General features: G+C 40.0%; 1 protein-coding gene across 1 annotated transcript in view; it reads left to right on the plus strand.

Moving 5' to 3' along the window:
* The first annotated feature begins 946 nt into the window (after positions 1-946).
* SESTD1 (SEC14 and spectrin domain containing 1) overlaps positions 947-18165 on the plus strand; it is a 51686-nt gene continuing 34467 nt past the window's right edge. The window contains 2 exon segments of the mRNA XM_085227695.1: positions 947-1086; positions 15697-15776. Coding sequence (XP_085083821.1) covers positions 15722-15776 — 55 coding nt within the window. The 5' untranslated portion in view covers positions 947-1086; positions 15697-15721.

Here is an 18165-nt window from a genome sequence, read left to right on the forward strand (position 1 = left end):
GTCAGTGCCCCAGCCATGCTCTGCCCATGAGTCCTACCACAGGCAGCTGCGGGCTGGCAGGGAAGCTGGGCTTCCACAAAGCTGTTTAGAGGGGAGAAACCAAGCAGCTGTAGCCTCTGAGACAGTTCTTGTCTTTGGCATGAGATATAGTAAGTTATATTCAGTCATTCTGCAAATAGTAAGAGTAAAATGCCTGTTACAATAGAGTTTGCCACTTTTTTTGTTATTAAGTGCCATTATATAGTCCAGAAACAATGGGTTCAGCAGCAGCTTTAAGACTGACAGCAACCTGACCTTGGGCGGTTAGGTGGGAAGTGAGAGCAGAGTGTGGGCTGGTTTTCTTTGCAGTGTTTCTTTCCAAACTCCACATTTTCACTGGTATTGTTTTAGCCTTGCTTAAGTGTCAGGATGTTTGTCCAAGGCTGGATAAGGATGGGAAGTTATTAGTTGTGTGGTTACTGAGACCAGTGTCCAAGGGCCACAGGTGGAAGTAGCAGATAACACATCTGCCCAGGACATTACTAGTGATCTGTTCCACCTGCTGTCAGTTTGCCTTGAATTAAACACGTGCTCAGCACGCTGTCTGCAGACCGGATAGTTACAAAGTCACTGACAAGCAAGGCCTGCACGCTTTACAGCGACTCGTTTACGCGATTTTCGGAGAAGCGCTGCCGCTGGAACTCGAGCAGCCCCATCGCGGCGGCGCCGAGCGCGGCACGGAGCCCGGACCCCAGCTGGGAGGGGCGGGCTGCAGGCCGGCGGCGCGGCACCCCCTAGCGGGGCGGCGGCCGCGCATTGTCTCCCGGCGGGGTGGGGCTTCTCGTTGCCGTCTCTCGGCCGGGCCGGATCCCGCGCAGCTGCCGCGGCGGCTCCGACGGAGGGAGAGAGGCGTTTGCGTGTCCCGCAGGCGGGCGCCGAGGCGCGGGCGGAGGCGGGTCGGCGGCCCGTGGCCGCCGTCTCCTTGCCGACGGGGGAGGGGTCGGAGCCCTCGCCGGGGCGGCCGCCGCAGCCTGGCCGGAGCGGGCGGGACCCGACTCCGCCCCGCGTCCGCCCTGCCCGCCCGGGCACCCGGAGCGCCGCAGCCCGGTGAGTACGCGCCCGCGGGGGCTCTTCCCGTGCCGCGGCTGCGGCCCCGGCCCCGAGCACCGCGCAGGCCCGGCGGCCTGGCCGCGCTTTGTTCCCCGGCGGCTGCGGGTGCCCCGCTCCGTCGGGTGTCGATCGGCCGGCCGGCCGGCCGGGCGCGGAGTGGTGCGGTATCCCGGCCTCGCGGGGCGGCCCCGGCGGGGCAGAGCTCCGTCACCCGGGGGAGCCGGCGCAACAGGTCTGGGCTTTGTCCGTGCCGCCGCTACGGACGTGGCCGTAGCGGGGGGGCCGCCGGGCGGCCGGGGCCTGCCTTTGTGCGGGAGCGCCCGGCCTCTCGGGGCTGCCCGGAGCGGGTCAGCGGGAGCAGCCCCGGTACCAGCACCGCCTCGTGCCGGGCGCCGCGCGTGGAAGCGCTGCTGGTTCGGGAGAGCTGATTCACGGCTGCGACGCGGGCTGCTCGCGGCCCCGGTTGCCATTTCTTTGATTTTTGACAGGTCCATTGTCTGATGGTGTCTTGGCTTTGCTCCCCCCGTGATTGTAGCGTCTCGTGCTGCCCATTCATAGAGCCTTTCAGGCAGACGGTTATTGGTAGGAGATATTCTCTGAAGCGCTTTAAAATGCCGTGTATCCCTGTGCAGAAGCAACTACTTAAGAGTGAAGCAGATTGTTGCTGCGGTATGGTGTTGTTTTTTTTGTTTTTTTTTTTTTTTAATTTGCTGCATTTCTTACAGTGAGCACAATTGGCGATGCTTATGTGGATCGGTATCAGTGGCTGCTCCTGTCAGTGGCTCTTTCATCTCTGTCCCAAAGGAAATAGTGGCCCTCTGCGTTCCTGGTATTGCAGTGTCTGCATTATCCAAATGATTGGATACTGACTTTGTTCGCTCATTTAAATTCCTTGTGATGAAGAAGCACTGTTCGTTGTTTTGTTTTGTTTTTTTCTCTTCCTTTCCCCATTCTGTGATACTGTCTGTTAAGGTTTAGTGCACAGTAAATCACAAGTACTATGATTATATTCTAGGAACAGCTATGTCAATGAGCTCATGTAAGGGCTCTCGTATTTTGAATTTATGCATTTTTGCAGTCTTGATCTTGTTGTCCATTCCAACCATTTTGTTGTCAACTTAATGAAGGTAATGGGGAAGTGGACTTAGGAGCAGAACTGAAGCATGGTCAGAGAGGCCTGTGCTTTCCTGGAGGGTGCTGATCCTGCTTTGTTCTGTGGTCAAAAGCAAACAAACCTAGGGATAGTTGCAGTGCTCTTAGTGGTGGGTTTGGGGGTTTTGCACTATTCTTTCTATCATAAGTTGTTGCTTCTTGGGGAAATGTATAAAATCATCTCAGCCAACAGTTTTTTCCTAAAGTAACAATAGTTGATGTCTTATTTACAGTTTAGATATCTGTATCATCATTTTTTCTGCGGGGGGAGGGGGAGGAAAAAACAAGTTGAGAAAACTATTGCTGTCTGATAAGAAACAGTGCCCTGATGTCTCCTTGAGTTATAAACTGCAGTTATAAATTAGGTGTGGAATCACATTTCTCAGTGTAGCTTACACTAACAGGGAAAACATACACATCTTTGGTGTCGATTGCTGTTTTCTAGCAGTGTGAAAGAAAATGTATCAGATCAGTTTCAGGTCAGCATCAGCTTGCTGCTGTTTGGGAGGGACATGAGGGAGTGAACAGGACGTACATGTGGAATAGACAAAATGCGTCAGTGGTGAACTTAATTGTGATGCTATGCAACTGGCCAAGTCTGTAGGCTGGAGGAGGGACAATGAGTAGTCAGGAAATCTGCACTATTTTCAGTAGGCAGCTCCAGATCAAATGGGTGAAGCCTGCCCTGGGCGATGGTAGTGTTAGGGAATGATGTCTCTGAACTTTCACAGCACATCTTCCCAGGTCTCTTGAGCATCTGCTGTTGATACCTTCGTCCCTGATCTGAAGGTACATACTCTCACCTTCTTTCCGTCTTTTTGGTTTATCTCTGGAAAACTTCTGGTAATACCACTCTTGATGAATTTAAAACATGTTTTGTGGGAGAGTGTTGTAATGACTGCTGCAGCTTAGTTATCTGTATAACCTGTGAAAGGTATTTAGTGTATTGGCTTCACCTGTAATACTGTAAACACAGGTGTGCGTTGTTGGGTTTTATTATTGGGTGGTATTTAATCATCACTGCAAGTTCTTCTGCAAGTCTTAAAGAATTTGCTGAGGCTTTTCATTTGATGCTTATCTTTTAATCCGGCATTTTCCTAATACGGATGGGGACTTTTCCATCTTGAGTTCAAATTCTAATTCACTTAAATATATATATTATAGCAGGTGTTTGGTTTAGTTCATACGAATACCTTCATCTTTTCACAACAGCTTTTTTCCTTTAGCCCAAAACTCAATGTAGATTACCTCTGCCTGAAAGTGTACCATGAGGATTCTGGATCTTGTTACTTTCCCACTGCTTCCGGTGTTGCCTCAGGAGCATTGCCTGCTAATTATAAACAATGTTGATGTCTACCATATGTTTTGGTAGAAAATGCAGGATTCCTGCTGTCCCAGGCAACTTGAATGCCTAATTTTGCAAGTATTTGTGAACATATACTGGAAAAGCGGTTCCCTTATCACATAGCTTTGTATTAAAACCCTGCTTTCAGTCTCCAAGGGAATAAAGTTTTAGGATGAGTATTAATTTCTAAAAAAAAAAAAAAAAAAAAAGGCTGTTTTTTAATCTAGATTTGCAGAGTCCGGACTTCGGAGCTGCACCTTTAACCCTGAACAGAAAGTATTGTGTTCCAGTGCCAATGGTAAGATTGATCTGTTCCAAAACTAAGATTGTACAAATCTTTCTGTGGTTTACTTGGGTGTCATGGAGCTGGTGAATAACACTGTCTTGGAAAGTATCCTTGAAGCTGGTGTTGCACAGGCTTGCTTAAACTATTGCTGATGTCCTCTTGAACTCACCTACTTTTCTTGTTCATCTTGTCACATTGTAAAACCTTCAAAACCTGGTATGACAAAAGGGAAGCTTCAGATACTGAGGTTGTGCTCTGCAGTTTGGTTTGTGTTACAGTGTTTCACATAGCATCTCAGCAGCAGTGTTCTCAGTTGTGTGGATGATGCTTTTCATGTAAGACTGGAGATGAGCAAGTTCTAAAGAGAGCTGGATTGTAGGTGAGAGTAAGGAAGAAGTTTTAAAAGCATCAAAAGAAATTGTTGCTGTTCTGGTCTTGATAAGCTTATGTACACAAGAGAAATAAGACTTGAGCACCTTGAGTGAATGGGCAGAGAAATCCACTGGCAAGGCTTTGTATTTTTTAGACTGAGAATGAGAGATTTTTAAGTGAGGATCTCCTTATAGGAGGCTCTAAATTCAACAGGGAGGCAAGTGAAAATGAATATGGAGTGTTGTCTTCCCGTTTCTAAGTGGAAGATAAGCTGCAGCCTTTTTTAGGACCAACTAAAACTTGGAACATTGGGCAGAACGCCCAAAGGAAATGAGTTAAGAGATGATGAAGGTGTGACTTAGATCTTCATAGGAGCAATAATTCAAGGGAGGTAAAGGTAGTAGGCACATGCCAAGCTAAATTTCAACAGTACAGAGATGTGTTCTTAGAAAGATATCATGAGAGGATGAATGTAGACCAGACAAAAAAAAAAAAAAAAAAAGGTGTTGCATGGATAAGAGAGATTGATTTGATGTTAATGTATTATGTATGTGTTTGAACATGAGAAAATAAATGACCATTCTTAAGGGAGAGAGTTGAGAATGACATAATACATAAATGAAAGGTGCCATGGCTTATCTGCTTCTAGGTGGTGTTGAACACTCTGGTTTCTAATCTTTATGCTTTGAATCATATCGTAGAATCATAGAATGGCTTAGGTTGGAAGGGACCTCAAGAATCATCAAGCTCCAATCTCCTTGCCGCAGGCAGGGCTGCCAACCTTCAGATCTGGCATAGCATTTGCTGATTCTTTCATGTGATGTTCTAATTGAGCCCTAGAAAATAGTATCTGTGTGAAATGTATGAATGTGCTATGCCTTTGCAAGATACTCCAGATAGTGGCTTAAAGCTTGATTTTTTTTATTTTTTCATGTTCTCTAAAGCATTTGACCATCTATTTCTACTACCATATATAATGTTGTATCTTTTACTGTGAGGATGAGCAGTGCTGTGGTTACTGCAGGTGGTTGCTGTGGCTGATTTGATTGTGGTTTGGAGCTGAAATGTTCAGGATTTTTCACATGAGCACAGAAGCCAAAGACAGCTCTGCAAGTTGAGAGATTTATTTCTTTCATGCACAGTATCTAAAGGGCAGCATGGTTATTTTGTGTAGCAATGCATCTCTGTTGTTCTGACATATTTTGAAACTTGAAAATGTGCTGTTTATGGCCTGGATCTGGAATATCTCAATTTTCTATTTTCCTGTTTGGTTAAGATTAGCAAAGTCCTCAAATTGCTTATTTATTATGCAGGGATTTTAATTATTTTCCTCTTTGTCTAATCTGTGTGCTCTGCAGTGAGTTGAGGTGTGTGACATTACCTTATATATTACTTCAAAATACAGAGGCAACTGTTCAGGACGGTTCAAAGCCCACACACAATCTTTTTCCTTAACTGGGAATTTAATTTCAGATATCAAACCCAAAGTTTGAGAGATTTGTAAATAGTCTCACTGTTAGTGATTTGTTTTGGGTCAGTTTTCTCCACCTTAAAAGAGTAACTTTTTTTTTTTCCTGCTGTATTTCTGTGTTCCCCACTCAACTTTCTTCTCAAACAACTCCTTGGCCTCTGCCCCAGACTCTTTTTGGCTTTTACTTGAGAAGAGTGTTTCTTTTTGTTTCTGTGCAATTACAGTGTCATACTGTCCTGAGAAATGATTCTGAGGGACTGAGCCACACGAACTCATAACCAATGCCAAGTATGTGTATTGTTCTGAGGTTGTAGAACTAGATTGTTTTCTTATATAAATGTTATAAAAGGAACACAAAGTTCTAATCTGGCACCCTAGAGGAAAGTTATTTTTCATTTACTCTGAGCTGCCAACAGTTGCACTCATCAGTGCAGCTGTTTGTCCCTTGACTTCATCTTTTGATTTGGCTGCTTATGGAATTGTCCTATTCCTTTCTTCCTACTGTCTGGTTAGTTTTATAGAGTACCAAAGGCGTAAGAGCTCTCTATGATCTTTCATCATGAACTGGTTTAGGCCAATTCTTTAAAGTATTGGTTATAAGAGACTTATTTTGCCCAATTCTGACTGTTGTGGTGTGGTTTATTTTTTTTCCTTCAGTAGAGGAAGTGAGAGGAAGGAGGTGTATCTCACTTCATTCTGTTACTCAGTATTTTTTTGCTAAGTTAAACTGAGATTGTTTCAGTTGCAAGTGTTTGCAGTCTGATTTGTCTTGCTTCCACATGATTTGCAACTAAGTTCATTTTAAGAGCTGAACCTGTTTTTTTATGGGTGTTAAGGAAGCATCATGAGGAAGAAAAATGCTTGTGCTGTGCTTTGAACATTGTATTTCAGTTGACCTATTGCTATGTTCAAATAGCAAATGGGTGTAAGAAACCACCTCCCATATTGCATCATTTTGCTTATGCTGTGGTCACTCGGTGCTCTGAAGTGAGCTGGGACTCTTCCAGATGGCTGCAGCTCCTTGCTGCTTTGGCTGCCTGTTGCGAGGGAGGCAGTAAGGTCGATCAGATTCTGCTACTGCCTGTGCTAGCATCCTGAAAAGGAGGTTATGGAGTTCTATGGAAAGCCCTGTTGTTCGCTGCTCTCTGTAGATGGGCAGGAGAGGAAATAAGGGATCCATCCAAAACCTGACGAGCACTTTCTCTCGTTTGTTAGCTTAAAGCTGCTTGGATACTGCTGTAATTTAGCATATACTGTATGTTTGGCTAGGCCTGAGGCTGGAAAGGTTAGAAAACTGAAGCATGCAATAATTTCATATATCACATGTTGTGACATCATTACAGACTTCTGCTTTTCTGTGGGTTGGAGTTTGACTGCTGGCTGTGGACTTGACCTTTTGAATCCAGGGTAGTGCTGTTCCTTTGGAGTGTGCTAATTGCTGCAGTCCTGTGCTTGCCCTTGTGTGAGAAGCCTGGGGTGCAGGTATCCTGTGTTGCAAGTGTGGGTTATTAGCTATAGTGTTTCTGTGCTTTTCCTTCTCTTTTGCTCTGACATTTGCTTTAAGTCTGAAGAAAAGCTCCCGTTCTGTGAAATGAATGGTTGACTGAGATCAAAGTTAAAACTTAAGAGTACAATGCCTTTTTCTTCTCGGGTAGCATAGCTGCTCTTATTCTCGTGATTTCCATTTGCTTGCTCCCTATTCTTTAAGTTGCTCATCACTTCTTTTTTGCCACTCATCGTTTATTTCACTGCTTTCAGAATATTGGGGGGGATGGGGAGGGGAGGAAGAGGGGGAGCATGGGAATTGAATACCAAAGATGGATTAAATAGAGGAGGTAGTTATCCAAGACGGCACTTTCAAATTCAATTGTTAGATGAATGACCGTGTGTACAAGTTAGGACTTGAATATCCAGATGGAAAAAAAAAGTCAGGAGAAATTGAGTACTTTTTCCAGGCTTAAATTTGATATGACTGCCTTTGGATGGTAGCTTTGCACACAATTCACAGAATGTTTATCAAAAAGTTGGATATGTTTTTCAAGCTACACTGATCTGTTGTAGCAATTCACAAGTTGTTAGGAGTACTAATCACACCTGTTTAATAGAACTAACATTGTATAGTTGCATTTTACAAATAAACTTACATACTGATGAACTCTCATCAGTACATAGTTTTTATTTTCTAAATCCTTTGGTATGAATTATCATTTTAAGGAAGATTAGGAATATTCTCTTCATGTACAATTTGAAAATAGGCATTTGTGTGTGGTTTTTTTTTTTTTTTTTTTAACTATTTTGTTCAAGGGCTTCTAACACTAAAAAAATGCTGCTCCCAATGTGTTGGTTATCTGCTTTTGAGTACCGAAGCTGATGTTCATCTGTCAGCTTTATTGTTTGAATCTGTCCAGCTGAGCAACCCAGTTCAATTTGCTCTTTGATTAGAAACAAAGGTAATGATTGAATGTTTACAGCTTTCCCCCACCCCCCCACCCCCCCCCCCCTTTCTGGGTTGGTTTAGTGTGCTTCTCAAATTCCCCTTGGGTGTAGTGGGGGAGATCCTCTTGTGTTCTCTCTGCCACTATCCCATAGCTTTAATGGAAGATAGAATAATGATCTACGGTAACTCCGATATCTAGCTTTTTCTATCTTGCATATGGATTTTATTTTGTGTATGGATGAAGTTGTTTTAAGCTGATCCAGATTGTCTGGGCTAATGCTTTTTTTGGGTTGAAGTTAGCATCTGTGTGCTGGCTTCAGAGAACCAGAGAAGCTGTTAATTTTGAAGGCTTGCAATTCAGAAATTAATTTTAAAAGCTCAAAACTTCAGCCTATATGATCAATGTTTTTTTTCTTTTGGTTTTTCCAGTACTTCAGAATGTCTATTGTCATTTGTGCAATTGTTTGTGTCTGGACTTGCAAGCTGCTACAGTGCTGAATGTAGCTGCCCATCTGCTCCTTGGCTATTTATAGGCAAATCTATGGAACTCCTTATATTCTCTCAAGTCTTCAAAACATTAATGAATTAAACATCACAATGCTCTTTCAAAAAGGGAACTAATGCATAACATCTCCGTTTTACAGATGGAGAGATTGAATGAAGACTAAAAGGGATAAATGACTTGCTGAAAACCATATGTATATTTCATAGCAGGACAAGGAATGGAAACCAGATTATTTTTTTTTTTGAGCTTTCATCTTGTGTTTAGCAGATCAACTACTCTGTATTGCTGGATATGTGACGAGAAAATAATGCAATTACTAGTTTTCTGAAACTTGCAATAGGTACTCCTGAACAGACAGACTCATTTAAGGATCTACTTTGCACTTCAAATCTAATGAATTTGAGCAATTGGACCCCTCACAACAAAGATATCGAGGCCCTGGAGTATGTTGAGATAAGGGCAATGAAGTTGGTGAAGGATTGGGAGCATGAGTCTTATGAGGAGTGGGCTGAGGAGAATGGAAGGTTCAGGGGAAAATATTCGCTTTTACAGCGACTTAAAAGGAGGTTGTGGTGAGGCAATGGTCAGCCTTTTTTCCCAGGTGGCAGTGATAGGATGAGAGGGATTGCCCTCAAGTTGCACCATGCAAAGTTCAGGTTGGATATTAGGAAAAACTTCCCTGAAAGAGTGGTGAGGTATTGGAACAGGCTGCCTGGGAAAGTTGTTGAGTCACTGTCTCTGGAGAGGTTTAAGGAAAAAAGGGTAGGTTTAGTTCTTATGGACGTGGTGTAGTGTGCAGTATTGGTTGTGGGTGGGCTGTTTGACTAGTTGATCTTAAAGGTCTTTTCCAGCCTTAATGATTCTTTGATTCTATAATTGTGTACGTAGTAATTCTTCCTGATCCTGAATTCATTTTGATTGTTAATGGTTTCTCACCAGTGGCTCTCATTGGATTGCCTAGAGAGAAAACACGTTAATTGCAGTCAGGTTCTCTAGTGTGTTCAGGACATCTTACTTCCAGTCACCTAGTCAGTGCAAGCTCATGAACTTCATCTACCTTCTTAATAGTCTTTTCAAATGATTTTAAACAGCATCTGGTTATTTCTTAATTTTATAGTATGAAACTGAAGACATATAGTAGAAAAAGCAAATGATATCTTCATTCATCAGAAATGATGCTTTTTGACTTTGCAATGCACACAGCTTTTATTTTGAGTGCTTTCTGTGGTTTTTTTAGAAAGTATTTTTAGAATTTCAAATTGTCTTGGATCAAACACTGTGACTTTTCCCAGAGCTCAGAAATGATAGGGGATGCAGCCTGCCTAGTCACAATTTGATTTTGCATGGGAGTGCAGCCTGAAATATTTAATCTTCCGATATTTCTGTGCAAATATTCAAAAAAAGCAAATACATTGCTGAAGATGAACACAGGTGTATTGTTTTAAAAACCTGAAAGCCAAGGTCATTCTAAATGAGATCAGTGAGTTCTTCGCTGTAGTTCTTTCATTGTTAGCATGTTTCCTATATACAGAAATTTTATAATAGAGCCAATAAAAATACCACATCTCAAGCAGATTGGAGGTGGGCATGCAGCACTCTGGATTGTTTCTGATCTATAGCAAATGTATTTAATCTTTTTAACTTGTTTTGTTATCTGTAACACTTGAGGTTAGTCTCTGGTTGGGAAGTGATGAAATTCAGCCTCTTGTAGAAGTTCACTTTCTGTAAGTAAGGTCTCTTCTTTTCAGTGTTCTTGTGTTATTATTTTTCCCTTCTCTAGCTTTTTTTCTTTAAGTTCAAATGCTTTTTTTTTTTTTTTTTTAAATTGAGTAAATGCTGGGTTAGTTTCTTTCAGCTAGACACCATTACAGTATTGAAATCACGTCATTCTTTCCTGACCTTCCTTATTCTAAATTGAGAGCTTGATGGTCAGTTTAATACTGTCATCATGTCGTCTTCCAAATGTTAGTTATTTACAGGACTAAGTATACTTACGTGTGATTTTGCTTATCGATGTACCTTTGAATGCTGTCAGTGGAAAGTAAACACAGGATCTCTTAAAATTGTTTCTTTCCAGTAGAGAAATAGCATTTAGTTTCATTCATCCTGAGATTCTCTGGAGTGTTAAAGATAGTGAGAGGCAGTAAACCTTTCTTTAATCCTAAAGAGTTGTTTTTTTCCAGTGTGTTCAGACAGCTTGCTGTAGAGTTTTCTTCTGGATAGAGCATGTCAGAACTCTCATAGAAGAGAGGTAACTGCAGACTTCAGGAGTTTCTGGAACAAAGGGCAGGTGTTTAAATTACAATTCTGACTCACCTCCCTTCACTCTCAATGAACAGAATACTTCCTTTGGTTACAGGAAACATGGAACAAAAGAACTATTTTGATCCATGAACACTGCCAATATTGTGGCAGAAAACCATGTAACGAAATAAATTTGTTTTGCTAACAGCAAAGAAACATGCTCACTGGAGTCAGTAAGTTAACACTAGTATACGTGAAGGTGCGATGATTATGAAGTGTGAGTGTGGAAGTTTTGCTTTTGTTCTTGATTATAATAAAATCCATTTGTCGTAACTTTGATGTATAACTTAAGGTGGAAAGGGAAAAATCCTTACCAGGTGCATGTTCCGCATCTGAAAGAAAAAAGAATACTATCAAAGCTATTTAGCTACGTGCATGGTTTAGTTTCTAATGGGAAGGCCAGAATGATTGCTGGAGTCATTCTTGAGTTTTGTGTTCTGTGTAACGGCCCACAGTTTTTTGTCTGCAGCATACGGGAAGATTTAATAGGGTTCTTATCTGGGTACTTGTTTAAAGTGCAAGCTGCATTGAGCTGCAGTTTCCTGAAAGACAGAATTTCTGTTTGCTTCCTTCTGTAGTGTGGGAAGTGTGTTTTGTATGCATAAATAACAAAGTCACTTAAATAGGGAAATTTGGGCTAAGGGGTGGTAATGAACATTGTGAATCACCATGCATTAGAACAGGGAGGGAGGATTAAAAAAAGTGTTATTTCTGTTTCTTAGCTTAAAAAAAAAAAAAGTCAGTGGGTTTTTTGTTGGCAGTGAAGCTCATTGTTTCATCAAGAAAAGGAAAACTTAATGTATTTTACCTCGGGTGCCCTGTTTGAAGTTTTGTTCCTTCTTTTTTCTTTCCCCACTTCCCCTAGATCACTTACAATCTGGATTCTGTTAACTCTTTTTTCCAGGGAAAAAAGTTCTATTTGTGTACATGAATACAGAAGTACCCAGGCAGAGCTCCAGATCTCAATCTGAAGCCTTGAGCTTGGAATTAAAGAAAAAAAAAAAAAAAAAAAAAAAAAAGATCTTGGGCTTTTTTTTTTTTTTCTGGGACTTATCTTGAATTAGGTATTTTTTTTTTTTTTTGTGCAGAATTAGGTTTACCTTTTTCTTCATATGAGTTGATTCTTTTTGTAAATATGTGAGATCACTTTTAAGGGGTAGGGGAGGTGCGGAAAGGTAGGTTCAGGCATGTAACTGCGATTTTTGGAGACCTCAGGTTCCTCTCAGCTTTGCTGTTCTATGTCTGGTGTTTACTTCTCAGAAGTGGTCTGTAGGTTGTATTTACACCAGCTGTAGGGCAACAGCAGCAGTCTGAGCAGAACTTGGTGCCTACTGTCTCCCTTTGGTTTTAGAGTAAGAGGAGTTAAAGGGCTGCACCTAAAAACAAAATGCTGAAGTTTTCTAAAGACTTTGTGATAAATAAGGTATGATGGAATGTCTTGAAGGGTGAGCCTACTAGTATTCACAAGATGTTGTTCCTTGTAGGTTGGCACTGCAGAGCTTTCTCCAGGAGCTGTTCTCACTTTAGTTCCTTTGCTTGGTTCCTTTGTGACCAAAGACCACTCTGGGCTTTCCCTTCATTCACCCTGTGGCTTTACCAACACTGGGAACAGCTGAGCTCCCTCCCCGAGCACGGGTAGCCTGCTGGTCTGCCTGCTGTGGTAGGGACCTGAGTTACTTCCCAGAAACTGATGCCAATAACACACCAGTGTTATACATATTGTATCTTGTATGAGGTTAAATTGTGTAAATGTAACATTTACGTAAGTGTTTATTTGAGGAAGGTGGGGGAGCAGAAGTGCACCATCACAGTTTCTTTGATTTGTTCAGTTCATTTTCCTGGAACTAATTCCCTTTAAGGAGACATTTGGTTCAAGGCAAAGTGGAATCTAAAAAACAATAACAACAACAATAAAAAACCAACAATACCTACAACCTCCCAAACAGCCATGAAATAACCTGCCAGCAGCCCTCTCCAAAAGCCCAAGCCCATAAGAATCCTGAATTAGAGTTTAGCTCACTTCTGAGTTTTACAGGAGCGGGAATATGTTTCTTCATAAACTTCAGTTCAGAGATTTTCACGTGGGGATGTAAAAATAACCAATACTAACTTCAATGTTTTTTTTTCCTCCTCCTTAAGGTGTATGAGAAGGAAATTTGATTCATGTAAGGATTATGAGCTAATTTCATATATTCCTTAAAATAAGAAATGCTTAGGAGCTCTGGGTCTTGCTGTAGCTAAAAGGATAAAGTAAATAAGAACTTTCCCACTGGGTTGGTGATCATGAGTTACGCAGTAGGAGTTAATATAAAATAACAATCGCACCTTCAATGCTGCCTCAGGGGGAGCATCTTGATAAAATGAAGGATTCATGAAGCTTCCTCCTCGACCAGCATTCTATTTCTTTTCCTGGGTCTCTATTCTTTGTTTTGCATATGTGCTTAAAAGCTAGGGCAGTAAGTCCACACACTACCTGTGGAAGACGTTCATCTGGTGGTTGATGTAAATGTGTGACTTGTCTGAGTTCAGTGTGGGACTAGAAGTGGATTACAAGTGCATGATAACCATGTTGTATTGCTGTGCTTATTTGACTCCTATGTAATTAGGAGATGGTGAATATTTTTGTTTTTGTTAAAGAGAATGGGTAGTAGTTCTTCCAGGCTGAAAGTCTTCACAGTGTGATAAACATGTTCTATGACCAAATTGTTTGTTGCTTCCATATAGTATCACTATTTTGCTTGGTGTTGAACGGTACCAAGTAAATGGTGCAAGTACAGAAAGGAGTCTGACATTATTATATGGCATCAATAGTACTATATATGACAGCAATTCTAATCTGCAAATATAGATTCACAGACAGAAGTGTATGAAGTAGTAAATTGTCAGGGTTTGAACACAAGGAGAAGAGAAAGAGGAGGCCAGAGAAATTTTCTAGGAACTAATCTCTATCTGCACTTAGTACTCTGAATGAAAACAAAACTCAGTGGAAGGTGGCTAGTAGTAGCCCAATGTGTGCATATGTATAAATGTTATCTGTTATGTTGCTGGTATAAACCCCTTGACATGTCTTTTGCTCATATCCAATGATTTTTGAAATCTCATGTTGAAGTTTAAGCTGATTTAAGTTTCCAAGAGGATTTGGTCATTTCTTTGTATATTCTTGAAAAATGCAGCCATAATTTTTTGTGTATTCATATTTTCACATTTTACAAGTGTATTAACTTTTTTTTCCTTAGATATCTTGTATCCTTTCAGCATTCTACAGAACTTCATTTTCTGAAAGATTTCTGTTCTTTTGCAGCTTGTCATTTGCCAGTGCTCAGGCTGGAGTTTTTTTGAATGGCTGGGGCCCTAGTCAGGCTGCATCAAAGTCATTCTTTTTATTTATGTAAACTCACTGCATTTGATATGTCTGTCAGTATTACATCTTAATGTTCAGGACTGGCTCTTTACTAAATTCTGCTGCTTAATTTACTCAGTTGTAATCTGCAAATGTTTTTTTGTTTTTTCTATGCTTTTATTTCCTTGCTTTAATTATATCTTTTACCAATATATGTAATCATCTCTTAGCTGTACTAATACTAATAGTACTGTGTTTCAAATGCATGTCTTGGGATGTTATTGCTAAAACTTAGCATTTCATGCAACTGTTTAGAAGACATTCATCAGTAGAGTCACTTCTAATACATTTCCTCTATATAATTCTTGATTGTATTTTGCAACAGCAGAAGTATATGTTTGCTTAAACATTTTGAGTTTTGTTTCTGAAAGAGTAAACTAAGTACAACAGTTACCAACTTATGACCAGTAAAGGAAATGTTTCTCGAAGTGCTTTGAACTACAAATTAATGTCACGGGCTGAGTAACTTGCATGTCATTTTTGTGACGTTTACAAATGGGGGGAGAAAGTATTTCTTCAGTATGAAACCAGTTTCTGAAGAAGCAGTATGTTTGTTTTCGTGATTTTTCTTGTCTAATATGAGTGGGTTGTCTCAACTCTTTCACAGTTGGGTTTTATCTGTTTTCTTAAAGGTTTTTCTCTTGAAAGTTTGTCTAATTGGGGTGAATAATTGAATTATGATGCTGATCTTGGTGCAGGAGGAAGGGGAGGGTGTGATTGCTGACACTCAGGTGAAGTTTGTTACTAGGAAAGTGCTGTATGAGGTGCTCTGGGGCATAGCAAAAACATGACCTCAGGAATACTCACGGGCATGAGTTGCTGCTTTGTGCACCTGGAGGAGGAAGGAGATTGCAGTGCCGACATCCTGTTCATAGTCAATGAAACAACGATGTTTAATCACAATGAACTGCAGTTTTTTTACATAAAGTTGTACAAAGGAAGAGATTTGGGGACAAAAGGAGCAAAAAGCATTTCCATCTGTAGGTTAGACTTGTTTATTTTAACTGTTAGATTTCTTTTTCTTTAATTGAAGATCTACTAATGGCAGGGTAGTGACGGTGTCCTGATTCAAATGAAGCAAAAGTTATTTCATAGTAATATTCCTGGTGATGTAGGATGGACTGTGAAAATGTAGATGAGAGCACTAGTTTTATTCACATGTTCTATTTTATGTCTGAATGACCAAGCAAGTAGGTGATTTGTTTTTCTAACAGTACTTTGGATTCTGTTTTGTACTTTCTTCAGAGGAGAACGAGTGTTTTGGCCGGAGTGCTCTCTAGTGAAACATTTTGATTTGTTACCCCTCCTTTACAATTTCAACTTCTTGTGTTTCAGAGCTGTGAAAATTACCTGAAATAGAATGGAAGCGTCAGTAATATTACCCATTCTGAAGAAAAAATTGGCTTTTCTTTCAGGTACAGTTTCTATTTTCCTCAGTTGGTTTCTTTCTATATAATTTGGGTGAAATTTTTGTTTGCTTTCTTGTATTTATTCAATGTATGTAGCAGAAATATATTGCAGGTTAGCACTTATATCACATTTCAAAAGCATCTTTTTTTATCTAGTAGGCAACATGTTGTTGCTGGCATTTAGCACTTCATTACAGCATAGCTTGTGACTCTACTCCACAAAGTAGATGTCCTGAAGTTTCAGTTCAGAAGTAAAAGAATGACAGTTTAGCAGGCATCCAATAATAACCCTTTTTATTTTGAAAGTGATTTTAGAAATGCACGTGGTTAGTTTTAGGATTTTCTTTACCCTTGTCTTTTCTCCAACCTAGAAATAGATGATGATAATCAACACATTGTAATGTGTGGCTAATTCTGCTTCCAAGTAGTTAATTCAAACAAAGCTAGAACTACTGTTTTTCTTTTCATTCACAATTCTTGAATCTTGGATTAATTGTAATTCTAGCTTCTCCGGGCCACAGAAAAAAACAAAAGGGAATGCTTGGAAAGATGGATTTGAAAAGGGAAAGTACTTAACTTGCAGGGGACTTCACAATTTTAAAAATTGACAGATGTTGCAATAACTAAGTATTCTTCTGTTTTAGTTCATTTTAGCCCACCCCAATCACTCAAAGTGAAAATTGTTCCTTCTTAAATGTGATTTATTATGATTTGAATTTGCTTGCTGTCCCAGGAGATTTCAAATCAAACAACTCCTATTCAAAACAATAAATTCACATTATATTACAGCCTACAAAAGCAGGCAGCTTCCTCAGTAGTGATAGCAGATGCATAAAATGGTTGGTTGTTCAGGTTTATGCAGCAGGGAAGTTCTCATTAACTAGAGTGCCTTTGCACTTTGGTAAAGCTGCCTGATCCATTTTGAAATACAGATCATCTTAGTGAAAAGCAATTTACTGAGTGTCAGGAAAATGCTATCATGTTTTTTGAACTTTCATATTTCTAAATAGGTTTGACCTTTTGGAATTGTGTAGTATTAACAGATACTTTTAGTTTAATAAATGATAAAGATTCAGGCAGTAGTTCTATTAAGCATTATTCAGTGTAAGTAAAATAACTTCATAGACAAACCACTTTCTCCTGTCTCTTTTTAAAGCAAGTTTATTTCCTTTAGTTTCATAAGTAAGACTACCATGATTTTAAAATAAATATAAAAAAATGTTGTTTTAGTAAAGCCATTCCCTGGTGTTATTTGTATGATAAGGCTGCTTATAATGTGCATACAAATAATATTGGCCCTGCCTTTTTCTGGAAAAACAACCTAGTGGATTTGGAATTCATGTTGGTAGGTCATCATAAATGGCAGGAAGATAGGAGAGCTAATGACTCAGCAAAACAAACAAAAAACAAAAACCCAGCCTGTTTGGTGTAAAATCAGTTACAGTGTGTTTTAGTTTTCTTTGTTGCTTTAATTAGTTTGTGGGTTTTTTTTCCAGTTTATAAACTATGCCACTTCTGAGTTAGGTTACACAATGTGTTGATTTGCCCAGATTCTTTTCAGAATTAGTTCTAAACTTGAGAACTGAACTGAGGGTAGAGCTTTTTTGTAAAACAGGAGATTTCAAGTTCATTGTGCTCATAATCAGAAATCACAATTTGTTTTGGGTTTCTCTCTAAACATGGTCTTCTAACAGTGGTGGTTAATACTTATGGGATCTCTAATATTTAGAACATTAATAATTATACTGCTAAAAGAGCAATTTGTTTTACCATTAATTAAATACTTTAGTGTGTTAATACTGGCAAATGCTGCACTGTATCGATGACTAAAGTCCAGTTTCTCTTCCAGAATTTCCTTTAAAGATAGGATTTTATGTTAAAATGTTTTTTAGATGGATATATAGAAGTTATCTTTTCTATAAACCACAGGCTATCACTTTTCACTGAGCAAAATAATGAATTATAATTCCTACTCTGTCCTCAGTTTACATTACGACAGGTAGGCAGAACATTTACTTGATCTATGTGAGCAGGAACATTGCAGAAAAAATACTGTGCAGAATATAGTTGTTTGAATCTTTTCTGCTAATGTTTACAAGGTAAGGAGAGCAAAAAGCTTCGGTTAAGCAAGATGACATGTCATGAAACTGAATAGTTCTGCTAATTATTGCAGTCTCTGTGAAATGTCAAGACGTAGTTTGGTTGTTTATTTTGTGGGATCCGCAAATGCTATGTAGGTTGCTCTGGAAGTAATGCCTCCTATTTATTTCAGTGGAAAAGCAAGAGATAAAAGGCACAATAACACCATTTGATAAGACAAATTCTTAGCTACAAAACACTTTTTTGTCATCATCACCACCATTAGCTCTGCATTTTTGCCAGTGATGAATAAGAG

This window comes from Meleagris gallopavo, chromosome 7 (genome assembly GCF_905368555.1).
Source record: "Meleagris gallopavo chromosome 7, MGAL_WU_HG_1.1, whole genome shotgun sequence".
Taxonomy (NCBI): domain Eukaryota; kingdom Metazoa; phylum Chordata; class Aves; order Galliformes; family Phasianidae; genus Meleagris; species Meleagris gallopavo.